This window comes from Ursus americanus, chromosome 30, assembly GCF_024610735.1.
Source record: "Ursus americanus isolate L20-20 chromosome 30, mUrsAme1.1.p, whole genome shotgun sequence".
In the NCBI taxonomy this organism is placed as follows: Eukaryota; Metazoa; Chordata; class Mammalia; order Carnivora; family Ursidae; genus Ursus; species Ursus americanus.
The window spans coordinates 17,710,081-17,725,337 of record NC_142156.1 but is presented as its reverse complement, the minus strand read 5'-3'; the positions used below and the strand labels follow the sequence as shown (position 1 = coordinate 17,725,337).

At 37.8% G+C, this 15,257-nt stretch overlaps 1 protein-coding gene across 10 annotated transcripts in view; it reads left to right on the top strand.

The window, feature by feature from the left end:
• IFT81 (intraflagellar transport 81) overlaps positions 1-15,257 on the top strand; it is a 209,924-nt gene that overhangs the window by 101,887 nt on the left and 92,780 nt on the right. For all 10 annotated transcript variants that reach the window (XR_015722332.1, XR_015722331.1, XM_087857367.1 and 7 more), the window contains 3 exons: positions 2,311-2,376; positions 2,690-2,800; positions 4,194-4,278. Coding sequence is in view for 8 of the 10 variants with exons in the window: in XM_087857367.1 (XP_087713493.1) it covers positions 2,311-2,376; positions 2,690-2,800; positions 4,194-4,278 (262 nt within the window). In the remaining 2 variants the exon portion in view is untranslated. The remainder of the gene's footprint in view (positions 1-2,310; positions 2,377-2,689; positions 2,801-4,193; positions 4,279-15,257) is intronic.

Below are 15,257 nucleotides of genomic sequence, written 5' to 3'. Positions count from 1 at the left end.
CCCTAAAAATGATTTTTTTAATTTGGGGAAGGTGAGGCAGAGGAAGAAGAAGGGAGAGAATCTCAAACAGACTCCCCGCTGAGCACAGAGCCTAATGTGGGGTTCAGTCTCATGACCCTGAGATTATGACCTGAGTTGAAATCAGAAGTCAGCTGCTGAAGCAGCTGAGCCATCCAGGCACCCCTATGTATGATTTTTAATGAGTAAATAATTTTCTATAGTATGGACAGTTTAACCATTTTTGGTTTTTTATTTTATTTTTTGCTATTATAGGTAATGCTATGATTATGATTATCATATACATAAATTTATTTTGAGGTATCTATAATTGTTTCCTTAGGATAAATTTATAGAAATATTAAAGCATAGGAGAAGTTTTAGGACTTTTGACACATGTTCATTAATGGTCTCCAAAAAAATTTAACATTTTCACCAGGCATATAACCTCTTTCCCTAAACACGTCCTAATTCCACTTTCATAAATTTTGTATTTTTAGAATTCCTGAGTTATTCCATGCCATCTTTATCTTCTTAATCAGGAAACAATAGAAGTTGCTTCCTCAGGGAGGCCTTCCCTGATTCTCTAGATAGATTAGTTCCCCCAATTCTTCTTTTATAATACTCATCACACTTATAATTACTTTAATGTCTGTCTTCCCAACTATCTTTATACCCTATGAGGGCAAGGGCCATGTCTGTCTGTCTTGTTCGTCACTGTATCCCTAGTGTCTATCACAGCACCCCGCACATGGTAGGTTCTCAATGAGAGTTTGTTGAGTGTATTAGGAATGAAAGATGAGCTCACATTTAGTGGGGGAGAAAGACCCATAAATAGGATATTTACAGTATGAAGGATGAGTGATGGACATTCATGCACTGTTCCTCTGTTATGTCATGTGAGTAAACTGAGAGTCTGTCATTTTATTTTCATTATTGCCAAAGTATTCTTGAACATATTTTTTAAAGAAAATATGATAAGCAAGAAATAGAAAATAATTCACTCATAATCTCACACTGTAGAGATAAGTACTATTGACATTTTAGTGAATGTATTTAAATCTTTTTCTTTGTATTGTACTATATGTATAAGTGTTTTAATCTGCTTCTTTCAGGTAATGTCATATCATGAGTTTTGCTGTCATTAAATATTCTGCATAATTTTTAATGGCTTTCATTGTATTGTGCCATAGTTTGTTTGTTTATTTATTTATTTATTTATTTATTTATTTATTTATTTATTTATTTTAAGATTTTATTTATTTATTTGACAGAGATAGAGACAGCCAGCGAGAGAGGGAACACAAGCAGGGGGAGTGGGAGAGGAAGAAGCAGGCTCATAGCGGAGGAGCCTGATGTGGGGCTCGATCCCATAACGCCAGGATCATGCCCTGAGCCGAAGGCAGACGCTTAACCGCTGTGCCACCCAGGCGCCCCTGTGCCATAGTTTATTTAATAATTCTCAGACATTAGGTAATTTACACATTTTAGATATGACTAGTATCTGTGAGACTCCTCAGAGAGAAGGCTTTGACCTTCCATGTATATTTTATTAGGACAAATTCCCAGAGGTGGAATTACCAGGCTAGATGGTAAATATGTTTAAGACTTTTGACATTGTTCTTCAATACCATGCCACCAGTGGTGAGTAAGAGTGCTGACTTCCTCAGATCCTATCAATACTGACTATGTATATTTTTCTCCTTAGTATTACTGTGATAGTTAGGCTATTAGTTTTTTAAGTTTAGGAAAGATTTTTTGTTTGTTTTCACTAGAAAATATTATGGAGCTGGTTAAAAGGAAAGGGGTTTATTTCTGAAGTCTTTATTTTTAGGAAGGGAATTGGTTAATTGACAAAACCAGACACTAATTTATGTCTTGAAAATACCATAGCCTAAAATAATTTTGATGGAAATTGGCAGAATATATAGTTTGATATTTAACAGAGCAGATGGGATGTCAGCAGCTGTTGTTCATGGTTTTAGACCTGTACACTTTCCATTATAGAAGACTTTTGAAAAATCGTGTGCCCATATTTGGAATCAGAACACAAATGTGCTGGTTGGCAGCTTTACCTTGCTACGTTATAACCTGTTTTGGTTGCTTTTCTAAGTGAACATGAAGCTGCCAATAAATTATCCTGCATAAAGAACGCTAGGGGGAAATAAAAATACCCTTTATCCAAAAGAGGATCTTTGTTTCTTAATGCTCTGGTTATAAGTAGGAAAATGGTCAATGCATAGTCATATGAAAACTTTATTTGAATCTACAAAGAATGCGTTTTCTTATAATGTATCCTTGACTATTTTTTAGGATATCAGTGCAATGGAGGAAGAAAAGGATCAGCTCATTAAGAGAGTTGAACGTTTGAAGAAAAGGGTAAGGCAAGAATTAGCCCTGTAAGACTTTGGCCCCAAGTCCCAAGGACTTGCAGAGATTTAGGAATGGAAATAAGGATTAAGCAAGGCATGGGTGTACATCTGAGGATGGACTCAAATAACATTGACAGAAAGGGAATCTCCTTAGGCAGTAGCCCAGAACTTTTAAGGACCTGGAGTCTGGAACTTTACTGTCATCTCTAGGGAGTACTGTTTGCCAAAAAGAAATGATAAGTGGATGTCTGAGTCACATGACGAGCTAATTTCTTTCTTAAACTTGACAGTAACATGTACTACTTATTCCCTTACTGTAGGTGGAGACAGTTCAGAATCATCAACGGATGCTTAAAATAGCAAGGCAACTTCGAGTTGAAAAAGAGAGAGAAGAATTTCTTGCACAACAGAAACAGGAACAAAAGAATCAGGTATCCTCATAAAAGTTTATATTCTCATGATGAAAGAAATAGTTCCTTTTGATCATCCAAATGTTAAAGAAAAAAGAATCCTACAATTGTAGAAGTTCATGTTTCCTTTTGTTAACATAATGGAATACTCTTAAGAGGATTTTGTGGCACCAACAGCAATAATACTACTTTTTTGGGTTCTGTACCCAGTATGTATTTATGTACTACCTTTTGGCCTATGCTTAACTCATGTTGACCCAACATTACAGAGCATTCATTATAATATTAAGCATTAAGATTAACTGCTGGTAAAACTTGCAGAATCTCTGGGGCACCTGGGGTGGCTAAGTCAGTTAAGCGTCTGCCTTCGGCTCAGGTCATAATCTCAGGGGCCTGGGATCGAGCCCCACATTGGGCTCCCTGCTTGGTGGAGAGCCTGCTTCTCTCTCTCCCTCTGCTGCTCCCCCTGCTTGTGCTTGCTCTCTCTCTATCTGTCAAATGAATAAATAAAATCTTAAAACAAAAAACAAAAAACCTTGTAGAATCTCTAAAGAGTGTCCTGAGATTCTGGGGCTATGAGAATATCCATTTTTATTCTACTGATCACAGTATCCACTACAATTTATTCCCATGGCAAGTAAGCAAATCATAAAAAGGCTCAAAATCACCCATACTCCACATTTTTAGACTTTGCCTTAAAGAAAAAATAATTTGACTAGAAAGGATTACTTTTATTTTATTAAAAATCTATCTTAAAACTGAGTAGACTTATACATTAAAAATATACTTCAAATCAGCTCCATTTCCTACTCAATGAGATGTTTGACTCTTGGAACTTGATTTGGCATCGTGGTAGTTCCGCTGCACCGGTAAGCTGCATTGCTTGGGCCCTGAATGGTTAGTTAGCATCAGTGTCTGATTCTAAGACATCATTTGTGAGAATACTAATGTTTCTTGGAATTAAGAAAACCATGTTAGGGGCGCCTGGCTAGCTCAGTTGGTGGAGTGTGCAGCTTTTGATCTCGGGGTTGTGAGTTCAAGCTGCACATTGAGTATACAGATTACTTAAAAATAAAAAAAGGAAAAGGAAAAAAAAAAAGAAAAGAAAATCATGTTATAAGAAGAAAAGCCTGGTGTGTATATTTCTTTACCAAGTATTTTTCCTTGATTGCTAAGTACAACCAATAACTAAAGATAAACTTTCTGAAAGCTTTTTTTTAAAAAAGCTTTACATGAAAAGCTATTGAGAAAACCAGTTACATTTTGGGCTCAACATAGTAATTTTCTTAGTTCTTATTATTTGTTCTTTTTACATCGCAAGAATTATCTGGAACTTGTATTTTTCTTTGCTTGTCTATGTGAGTGGTAGGTTTCAATAGACTAAGCAAATAATGGATCTATTTGTATTTTAAAGCTATTTCATGCAGTGCAGAGACTGCAAAGAGTACAAAATCAGCTGAAAAGTATGCGCCATGCAGCAGCAGATGCAAAGCCTGAAAGTAAGTGGAAACTATTATATGATACAGATGATCAGAGAATATTAGCTTAAGTCAGTTTTCCTTAAAGCAGTCAACTCATAGAAATCAATTATTGTCTAGTGATAGCTAAGCATTTTAGAGTGTCATTTCCTAGTTAATGAATGAGAGCCCTGTTGAAGACATCCTTAAGTTTTTACCTGGGGTTTTATAATTCCCATTCACTGTTTGGTCAGAGAGTGAAGGGAGTGAAAACCACCATGGAGGGAGGCTCTCTGGTGTGTGAGCATATAAAATACTTAGGATGTATGTTATGAAAAAGATGGATGGAGAAGATGTGAATAATTGTTATAGAGCCTGGGCTATAAAGAAATGGAGTAAAATGTTGGACCCTTAAAGCTGAGTGTTTTTTCATATATTGGGTTGTGCTAATGACATGGGTATCCCTGGCTCTGTTGTCACATTAGCCTTACTTAGAAGATAAATTGTTGTGATATTTCCAGATTACACCACCAAACCCATGCTAGGCATTTTTAAAGCTCCTTTTTCTCATCAGAAGGGAGACCATGGAAACTGAAAGAGCAGTGAAAAGCTGTCATTGGTACTGGAGAAATATTCCAGTGTAAAAATCCAGCTGTTCAAGGGTTAATTCATCTTCTGTAGTATTATATGAAATATTATACTCTAAGCCATAAGTCATAGAATAAAAAAGATGGTCAATGACAAGTGTTAGTGACATTGTGGAGAAAATGGAACTCTCATGTGTTGCTGATGGGAATATAAAATGGTGTGACTGCTTTGAAGGACATATTGGTGTTCCTCTGAATGTTAAACACAGAGTTACCATGACCCGACAGTTTCATTCCTAGGTATCTACCCAAGGGAATTGAAAACCTATGTCCACACAAAAATTTGTACGCAAACATTCACAGCAGCCTTATTCATAGTAGCCAAAAAGTGAAAACGACCCAAATGTTCCTAAACTGATGAGTGAATAAATAAAATGTGGTATATCCATGCAGTGGAATGCAAAGGAATGAATTATTGATACATACTGTAACGTCTATGAACCTCAAAAACATGTTAAGTGAAAGAAACTAGTCACAAAAGACCACATATTATATGATTCCATCTGTATGAAATGTCCAGAATAAGCAAATCTAGAGAGATAAAATCAAACTACTGATTGCCTAGGGCTAGGGATTGTAGGAGAGGACAGCTGTCTGTGTGTGGTGTGGGGAGGAAGGGACTGCTAATTAGAGCTTCTTTCAGAGCTGATGAAAATGTTCTAAAATTGATTGTGGTGAATTTACTAAAAACCATTCAATTATATACAGTTTAAATGGATGAATTTTATGGCATGTAAATTATATCTCAGTAAAACTCTTAAAAGAGATAATAAAGTATTTCCTTAATTCTCGACACATATTCTTTCCCATTTTAATTGTTTTTGCCATTGGGATATATCTTACATTTTATATGTACATTTACCATGGTATTTGTTACTTAATTGAGGGCATCTCAGAATCAAGGAAATATGGTATATTTAATTAATATTTGAACAACCAGTATAGTGTTGCCTACAAAATATATGGTAAATACATATTAATTAGACTCTCTTACTCCTCTTAGTCTTGTAAATTCAGATTCAGGCAATACCTGGAAGTTGCCAGGCATTTAGTTGTTCGGGTCATTTCATTCTTCATTCACTAAGTTTTCACTTTTTAGGAGAATATTAATTTTCAGGAGAAAGAAAATCATTTTTTATGATTTTCTTTCTCCTTAGTATAATTTATATCTTTTTAGCGTATGTTCTTTGGATTTGATGTAGGTTCCTTCACAATTTACTGCAAAAAGGTAAGATAAATTTTCAAAAGAAACCCATTAAATATAGTCATTTAAAAATTAATATCAATAAGTAATTTGTATAGGCCTACTCTTACTAAGAAAGTATTAGAATTTACCATTAATAGTGAGTTTTTTTAAAATGAAGGTAATGTGTATAAGAATTGAAAGATTTGGTATGCAAAAAAAATTAGTTGATCAGTTCAGTTTAATACAATTTAAAATGTTCGCCTGAAAATGTGCTTCTCTATTGTCTGTTGTCCTCAATCTCATTAGGTTAAATATTTCTTGCTGTTATGTTTTAATTCAGACCACTAAACAGAATATCTAAAGATATTTATAGCTTTAGCAATATTTCATTTTTTATTTGAATTGATAGTCTTTATTTTGCTTTGGCTTTCTAGCCCAAAGAGAAATTGTTTGGGCCAGGAAATACATAATTATTCACCTTGTAATGAAATTGCGTTTTATGCATCTCTTGAGATGTTGGTATAAAATATTAATTTAAGTAACATGTTAGTAGATCCTGCTAAATGATAAAATCAATTGCACTGTTAAGTAGTAATAGAAATAATTGGCTCAAACCTACAGTGCATTAATTCAGTATTTGTTGAACATCTACTACATGTCAGGAACTGTGCTGGGTGCTAGGAATAGAAAGAGAAGATATTTAGGGTCTTACAGTCGAATACAAGAACAACAGGCAGTGAACAGCAATCACGCAGCTTTACAAATTTGCTAATGAAGCTCAGCACAAGGCTTCTTGAGAACAAAGAGGCAAAGCACCAAACCCTATCACAGAATCAAATGGCTTCCTGGATGAGGTGGCACCTGAGTTAAGTTCAAGTTGGAAAGGTGAAGGAGTAGAAGACATTCCGTGCCAGGGCACAGTGACCTGAAAGAACATAAGTACAATAGATGAAGGAGAGATACAAGGGTAGGCTTCTTCTGACTGCTTGTCTTTGAAAAGGAGGCCAGAGAGGGAGGGGATGTGCAAGTGAATGAGGAAGACAGTACTGCGCTTAGACTGTGAGAGGTTAGTAGTGTCGGGTGATTACGTGCTGCAGAAGAGAGTCAGCCAGACAAATGGAGATTGAAGATCCAGGAGGAAAAGGTGAGAAGTGATAGCAGCCTTTCCTGGGTACAGTGCACTGAATGTTCTGCAGCAATTACCACAGTATGTTAATTGTTGGCATTATCTGAATCTGACTCAGCTCAGCTCCAGACTAGTCAGAGTCATAATTGGTCTTTCTATTTCTAGGCCCTAGCATGCTAAATTACACACAACAGGCCTTCAGTAAATATTCTCTTAAGTAGTTGGGAGGTAGGAGTAGAGACCAAATCCCTGGACAGGAAGAAAATGATCATTTCCACAGATAGGAGGGGAGTTAAGTAAGAAAAAAAAGGCTGAAAACATAAAAATAAGATATTATGTGTGCAATTTATGTTCTTTGGGGGTGGACAGGGGGTGGGGAGCAGCAAGTTAAGGAGTTCTTGCTTTGTTGACATCTTTCTGGAACATAGTCTCAAGGGTTGTATTCAGCAGTCTGGGAAAAGAGTAGATGAAATATATTTAATTGATCCAGGTATTTCCTTTAAAAAGGTCTATCTAAACTCTTTAAGTAACAAAAAATGACTTATGGAAAGTTTCCATTTACATAAATAACATAAAAAGCATTTTTAGTGTAGGAATGTGCTTTGTATTTTTTCAGAGTAACAGCCGTATTATAAAACATTCACAGAAGTTAATTCATCTTTATACGCTACACTTTCGTGAGATTTATTGTATAAAAGAAGCTACTCATTAAACTATAGTAAGGCCAGTAAGACGTTTCCAGAGGGTTTTTAATCAAAATGTTTGCTGAGATCTTAGTGACCTTATATTTAATTTCACAAGGATTTTGAAAGATAATTTTTTAAAAGCTGCATAGAACATATGACTACTTTTCAAGGTCTTAAGTTAAAACTTTTAAGAGAAGAATTTAAAATGTGACAGAAACCCTATTTTTATGTTTTTTTTTAACAGTTGTATTGAGGTAAAATGGACATATAATAAACAGCACATATTTGAGGTATACACTTAATAAGCTTTGACATAATGCACAGACTGGTGAATCCATCAACCTTAATCAAGATAACAAATATATCCATCACCCCCAAATGTTTTCTTGTGTCCTTTGTAATAGCTCATTTTTGTCCCTTTCTGTCCCTCTATCTATTCCCAGGCAACCACTAATCTGCTTTCTGTCACTATAGATGAATTGGTATTTTCTAAAATTTGAATCTCTCTCGTTTTTTAAGATTTATTTATTTATTAGAGCTTGCAAGAGCATGAGGGGTGGGGGAGGGAGAAGGAGAAGGAGAGAAGCAGACTCCCCGCTGAGTGTGGAGCCTGACCACAGGCTTGATCTCACCACCCTGAGATCATGACCTGAGCCGAAATCAAGAGTCGAATGTTCAACCGACTAAGCCACCCAGGTGCCCCAAATCTTTCTTTTTAGGGAAAATAATATTTAAGACTTCTTAATCTTTAAAAACATTTTAGATTTGATTCTTTACATCTCTGATTACATGTAGTTTAAGAACTTGAAGATGGAAAAACTAGTCACCTAATAGCCAAGAAGCCAGAATGTAGCTTTAATTGGAAAGCACATAGGAATGACTGCCTAATTACAGTCTGATTCATTAAACACTTTCTCTTCCCTCCCTTTCTCCAGTCCCTAAAAAGGGGGGTAAATTGTAGGGATGAATGGAAAACTTGTGATTTTGCCATTAATAAATTTTTACATGTTAATATATGGTTAGCACAACAGAACTAAAAATAATGTTAGGGCTTCAGGCCAAACTTTTGCAATCTACCTACGTAGATTACTTAAACCGGAAATCCAGTGTTTTTAAAAAGTCAAGCCAGAATTTGTAAATGTGTAATGGAAAGATCTGAAGTAAACTTTTTGAAGCTCTCTAGGCTGGGAATTTATAACAAAACCATTATTCATTGAAAATCTCTGTGTGTGTATATTTGTGTACTCTACCAAAATAAGGAAACTTACTGAATATTTGAAGTATGATTTAAATTACTACTTACTGTAAGCTAATACTTTACAATATCGAAACTACCAAACATGGAAAGCCAAAAATGTTTATGAATGTAGATAATTTCTTTTTTTTGCATTTTAAGTTGTACTTTTAGTAATGTTTTCATTGGTTTGAAGCTGACAAAGAGTAATATATTACCATTTATGAAGTATTAGAATAGAAATGTAAGTTGCACCAGAAGTATTGTGAAAGAAGAGGAGTAAATGACCACTTATAGAAGAAAGAATCTGGGTGAGATTTCATTTGTGTTGTGGACTGCTTATATACTTAGAAGGCAAAATATGACCTGAAAGATATCTGGCTCTGCAGATGTTATTTTTGTATGTTGTGAAGTATAAAAAGAATTAGGTAGTAATTTGGAAATATCATAGTATTATTTTTTCTATAATTATATTAATGTTCTGTGTAAATTGTCCTTCATTATCATTCTAATTAACATCAAAAGATTTCAATGGTTGGGGCTCCTGCTGACTTAGTCAGAAGATTGTACGACTCTTGATCTTGGGGTTGTGAGTTTGAGCCCCACATTGGGTGTAGAGATTACTTTTTAAAAATTGGGGGAAAAAAGAGAGGGAGTTAAGATGGCGGAGGAGTAGGGGACCCCTTTTTCAGCCGGTCCCCTGAGTCGAGTTGAGTAGGTACCAGACGAGCCTGAACATCCACGGAATCAGCATGAGACACAGGAAGATACATCTGGATCTCTACAAATGAACATCTCCAGCGCTGAGTATTAACGTACAAAGTGGGGAGCCGTGAAACCGCGCACAGATATCGGAAGATAAACGGAAGGGGAAGGGAGCTGCCGTGTTCGGGCGCCGGGAAGTGGTAGCCACCTGCACGGGGGAGACCGGCACCCGCGAGAGAACAGACTGAGACCATGAGCCGGGCAACGTGCGCCACCAGGCTGAAACGGAGCTCTGGTGTGCTCACTGGAACCAGACTGAGACCGGGAGCTCCGGGAGCATATGGGGGCAGCTGGCGGCTGGCGCTGTTAGAAACACAAAGGACAGAGACGCGCTGGCCCTGGAAGTGAGGGCTAGGATGCCGGGTGTGGGGCGCACATCCTGGGACGCTGCAGGGTTGAGCAGCACCAACAGAAACAGAGTTAAAGTGGCCAGAACATCAGTGGAGAACGGTCTGCGATCCCTCTGTTCTGAGACAGAGGCTGAGATTCGGCCACTGCTGCTCTGACTCTCAGAAGAGGCACAGCAAACCGCCAGGGAAAGCCGCCAGAGAACAAAAGCCTGGAAATACCGGCTCACAGTGTGCCCATCCCCATCCCCCCTCGCAGGGGACATGGAGACTCTACCTAAACAGGGTTGCCTGAGTATCGGCACGGCAGGCCCCTCCCCCGGAAGGCAGGCTGAAAAATCAAGAAGCCCACATCCCTAAGATCCCTATAAAACAAGGGCATACGGCCTGGGTCCCGGTCAATAATTTGGGCTCTGGACAACCCTGCAACCTCTCCTCATCAGAATGACGAGAAGAAGAAATCCCCCCCAGCAAAGAAAAGACAATGAGTCTGTGGCCTCTGCCACAGAACTAATGGATATGGATATAACCGAATTATCAGAAATGGAATTCAGAGTAACAATGGTCAAGATGATGTGTAGACTTGGAAAAAGTATTAACGAAAATGTTAATGAGAATATAGAATCTCTAAGGGCAGAAATGAGAGCAAATCTGTCAGAAATTAAAAATTCTATGAGCCAAATGCAGTCAAAACTAGAGGCTCTGGGGCGCCTGGGTGGCACAGCGGTTGAGCGTCTGCCTTCGGCTCAGGGCGTGGTCCCGGCATTGTGGGATCGAGCCCCACGTCAGGCTCTTCTGCTGTGAGCCTGCTTCTTCCTCTCCCACTCCCCCTGCTTGTGTTCCCTCTCTCGCTGGCTGTCTCTATCTCTGTCGAATAAATAAATAAAATCTTTAAAAAAAAAAAACAACTAGAGGCTCTGACAGCCATGGTGAATGAGAAGAACGTATCAGCGAATTGGAGGATGGGTTAGTAGAAGAGAAAACTAAAATAGAATCTGGACTTTAAAAAATCCATGCTCATGAATGTAGGTTACGGGAGATTACTGACTCAATGAAACGTTCCAATGTCAGAATCATCGGCATCCCCGAGGGGGTGGAGAAAAACAGAGGTCTAGAAGAGATATTTGAACAAATTGTAGCTGAAAACTTCCCTAACCTAGCAAGGGAAACAAACATCCGTGTCCAAGAGGCAGAGAGGACCCCTCCCAAGCTCAACCATGACAAACCTATGCCATGTCACGTCATAGTGCAATTCGCAAATATTAGATCCAAGGATACAGTATTGAAAGCGGCCAGGACAAAGAAATTTCTCACATACCAAGGCAAAGGTATCAGAATTACGTCAGACCTGTCTACACAGACCTAGAATGAGAGAACGGGTTGGGGGGGCATTTTTAAAGCTCTTTCAGAGAAAAGCATGCAGCCAAGGATCCTTTATCCAGCAAGGCTGTCATTCAAAATTGATGGAGAAATAAAGACCCTCCAGAATCGCCAGTCATTGACCAATTTTGTAACCACGAAACCAGCCCTACAGAAGATATTAAGGGGGGTTCTATAAAGGTAAAAAGGCCCCAAGAGTGATACAGAACAGAAAGTCACAATCTATAGAAACAAAGACTTTACTGGCAACATGGCATCATTAAAATCATATCTCTCAATATTCAGTCTCAATGTAAATGGCATAAATGCTCCCATAAAACGCCACAGCATTGCAGATTGGATAAAAAGACATGACCCATCCATTTGCTGTCTACAAGAGACTCATTTTGAACCTAAAGATACATTCAGACTGAAAGTAAAGGGATGGAATACCATCTTTCACGCCAATGGACCTGAAAAGAAAGCTGGGGTAGCAATTCTCATATCAGATTGGATTTTAAACTAAAGACTATAGTTAGAAACACAGAAGGGCACTATGTTATTCTTAAAGGATGTATCCAACAAGTGGATATGACAATTATAAATATATATGCCCCCAACAGGGGAGCAGCAAGATACACAAGCTAACTCTTAACCAGAATAAAGAGACATATAGATAAAAATATGTTAATAGTAGGGGACTTCAACACTCCACTATCAGAAATAGAACACCCATGCAAAAAATCGACAAAGAAACAAGGGCTTTGAATGCCATACTCGATGAATTGGACCTCATAGATATATATAGAACACTACACCCCAGAACCAAAGAATACTCATTCTATTCTAATGCCCATGGAACATTCTCAAGAATAGACCATGTTCTGGGACACAAAACAGGTCTCAACCGATACCAAAAAACTGAAATTATCCCCCGCATATTCTCAGACCACAATGCTTTGAAATTGGAACTCAACCACAAGGAAAAATTTGGAAGAAACTCAAACACTTGGAGACTAAGAACCATCCTGCTCAGGAATGATTCGATAAACCAGGAAATCAAAAATCAATTTAAACAATTTGTGGAGACCAATGAGAATGAAAACACAATGGTCCAAAACCTATGGGATACTGCAAAGGCAGTCCTAAGGGGGAAATACATAGCCATCCAAGCCTCACTCAAAAGAATAGAAAAATCTAAAATGCAGTTTTTATATTCTCACCTCAAGAAGCTGGAACAGCAACAAAGGGACAGACCTAATCCACACACGAGGAAGCAGTTGACCAAGATTAGAGCAGAAATCAATGAATTAGAAACCAGGAGTACAGTAGAGCAGATCAACAGAACTAGAAGCTGGTTCTTTGAGAGAATCAATAAAATTGACAGACCGCTGGCAAGGCTTATCCAAAAGAATAGAGAAAGGACCCAAATTAATAAAATTATAAATGAAAAAGGAGAGGTCACAACCAACACCAATGAAATTGGAAGGATTATTAGAAACTTTTATCAACAGCTTTATGCCAATAAATTAAGCAATCTGGAAGAGATGGAGGCCTTCCTGGAAACCTATAAACTACCAAGACTGAAACAGGAAGAAATTAATTTTTTAAACAGGCCAATTAATTATGAAGAGATTGAATCTGTGATAAACAACCTTCCAAAAAACAAAACTCCAGGCCCGGACGGTTTTCCTGGGGAATTCTACCAAACATTCAAAGAAGAAATAATACCTACTCTCCTAAAGCTATTTCAAAAAATAGAAACAGAAGGAAAGCTACCAAACGCATTCTATGAGGCCAATATTACCTTGATCCCCAAACCAGGCAAACACCCCATCAAAAAGGAGAATTACAGACCGATTTCCCTAATGAACATGGATGCCAAAATCCTCAACAAGATCCTCGCTAATAGAATCCAAAGTACATTAAAAGGATTATCCATCATGACCAAGTGGGATTCATCCCTGGGATGCAGGGGTGGTTCAACATTCGCAAATCGATCGGTGTCTTAGATTTTATCCAGAAAGAAAAATTCAAAAATCATATGATTCTCTCAATAGATGCAGAAAAAGCATTTGACAAAATACAGCATCCTTTCCTGATTAAAACCCTTCAGAGTGTACGGATAGAGGGCACATTCCTCAATCTCATAAAAACCATCTATGAAAAGCCTACAGCAAATATCATTCTCAATGGGGAAAAGCTGGAAGCCTTTCCCTTAAGATCAGGAACACGACAAGGATGCCCACTCCCGCCACTATTCAACATAGTACTAGAAGTCCTTGCAACAGCAATCAGACAACAAAAAGGGATAAAAGGTATCCAAATCGGCAAAGAAGAAGTCAAAATGTCTCTCTTCACAGATGACATGATACTCTATACGGAAAACCCAAAAGAAGCCACTCCCAAACTATTAGAAGTTATAGAGCAATTCAGTAATGTGGCGGGATACAAAATCAATGCTCAGAAATCAGTTGCATTTCTATACACGAATAATGAGACTGAAGAAAGAGAAACTAGGGAATCCATCCCATTTACAATAGCACCAAAAACCATACGTTACCTTGGAATTAACTTAACCAGAGACGTAAAGGATCTATATTCTAGAAACTATAAATCACTCTTGAAAGACATTGAGGAAGACACAAAAAGATGGAAAAATATTCCATGCTCATGGATCGGAAGAATTAACATAGTTAAAATGTCCATGCTACCCAGAGCAATCTACACTTTCAATGCTATCCCTATCAAAATACCGAGGACATTTCTCAAAGAACTGGAACAAATAGTCCTTAAATTTGTATGGAACCAGAAAAGGCCCTGAATCGCCAAGGAACTGTTGAAAAGGAAGAACAAAGCTGGGGGCATCACAATGCCAGATTTCGAGCTGTATTACAAAGTTGTGATCACAAAGACAGCATGGGTACTGGCACAAAAACAGACACATAGACCAATGGAACAGAATAGAGAACCCAGAAATGGACTGTTGGCTCTTTGGGCAACTAATCTTTGATAAAGCAGGAAAAAACATCTGGTGGAAAAAAGACAGTCTCTTCAATAAATGGTGCTGGGAAAATTGGACAGCTACACGCAAAAGAATGAAACTTGACCACTCTCTCACACCATACACAAAGATAAACTCCAAATGGATGAAAGACCTCGATGTGAGACAGGAATCCATCAAAATCCTAGAGGAGAACATAGGCAGCAACCTCTACAACATCGGCCAAAGCAACCTTTTTCATGACACATCTCCAAAGACAGGAGAAACAAAAGATAAAATGAACTTGTGGGACTACATCGCGATAAAAAGCTTCTGCACAGCCAAGGAAACAGTCAAAAAAAACTAAGAGGCAGCCCACGGAATGGGAGAATATATTTGCAAATGATGCTACAGATAAAAGACTGGTATCCAAGATCTACAAAGAACTTCTCAAACTCAATACGTGAGAAGCAAATAAATCATAAAATGCACAGAAGATATGAACAGACACTTTTCCAATGATGACATACAAATGGCTAACAGACACATGAAAAAATGTTCAAAATCATTAGCCATCAGGGAAATTCAAATCAAAACCACACTAAGATACCACCTTATGCCAGTTAGAATGGCAAAAATTGACAAGGCAAGAAACAACAATTGCTGGAGAGGATGTGGAGAAAGGGGA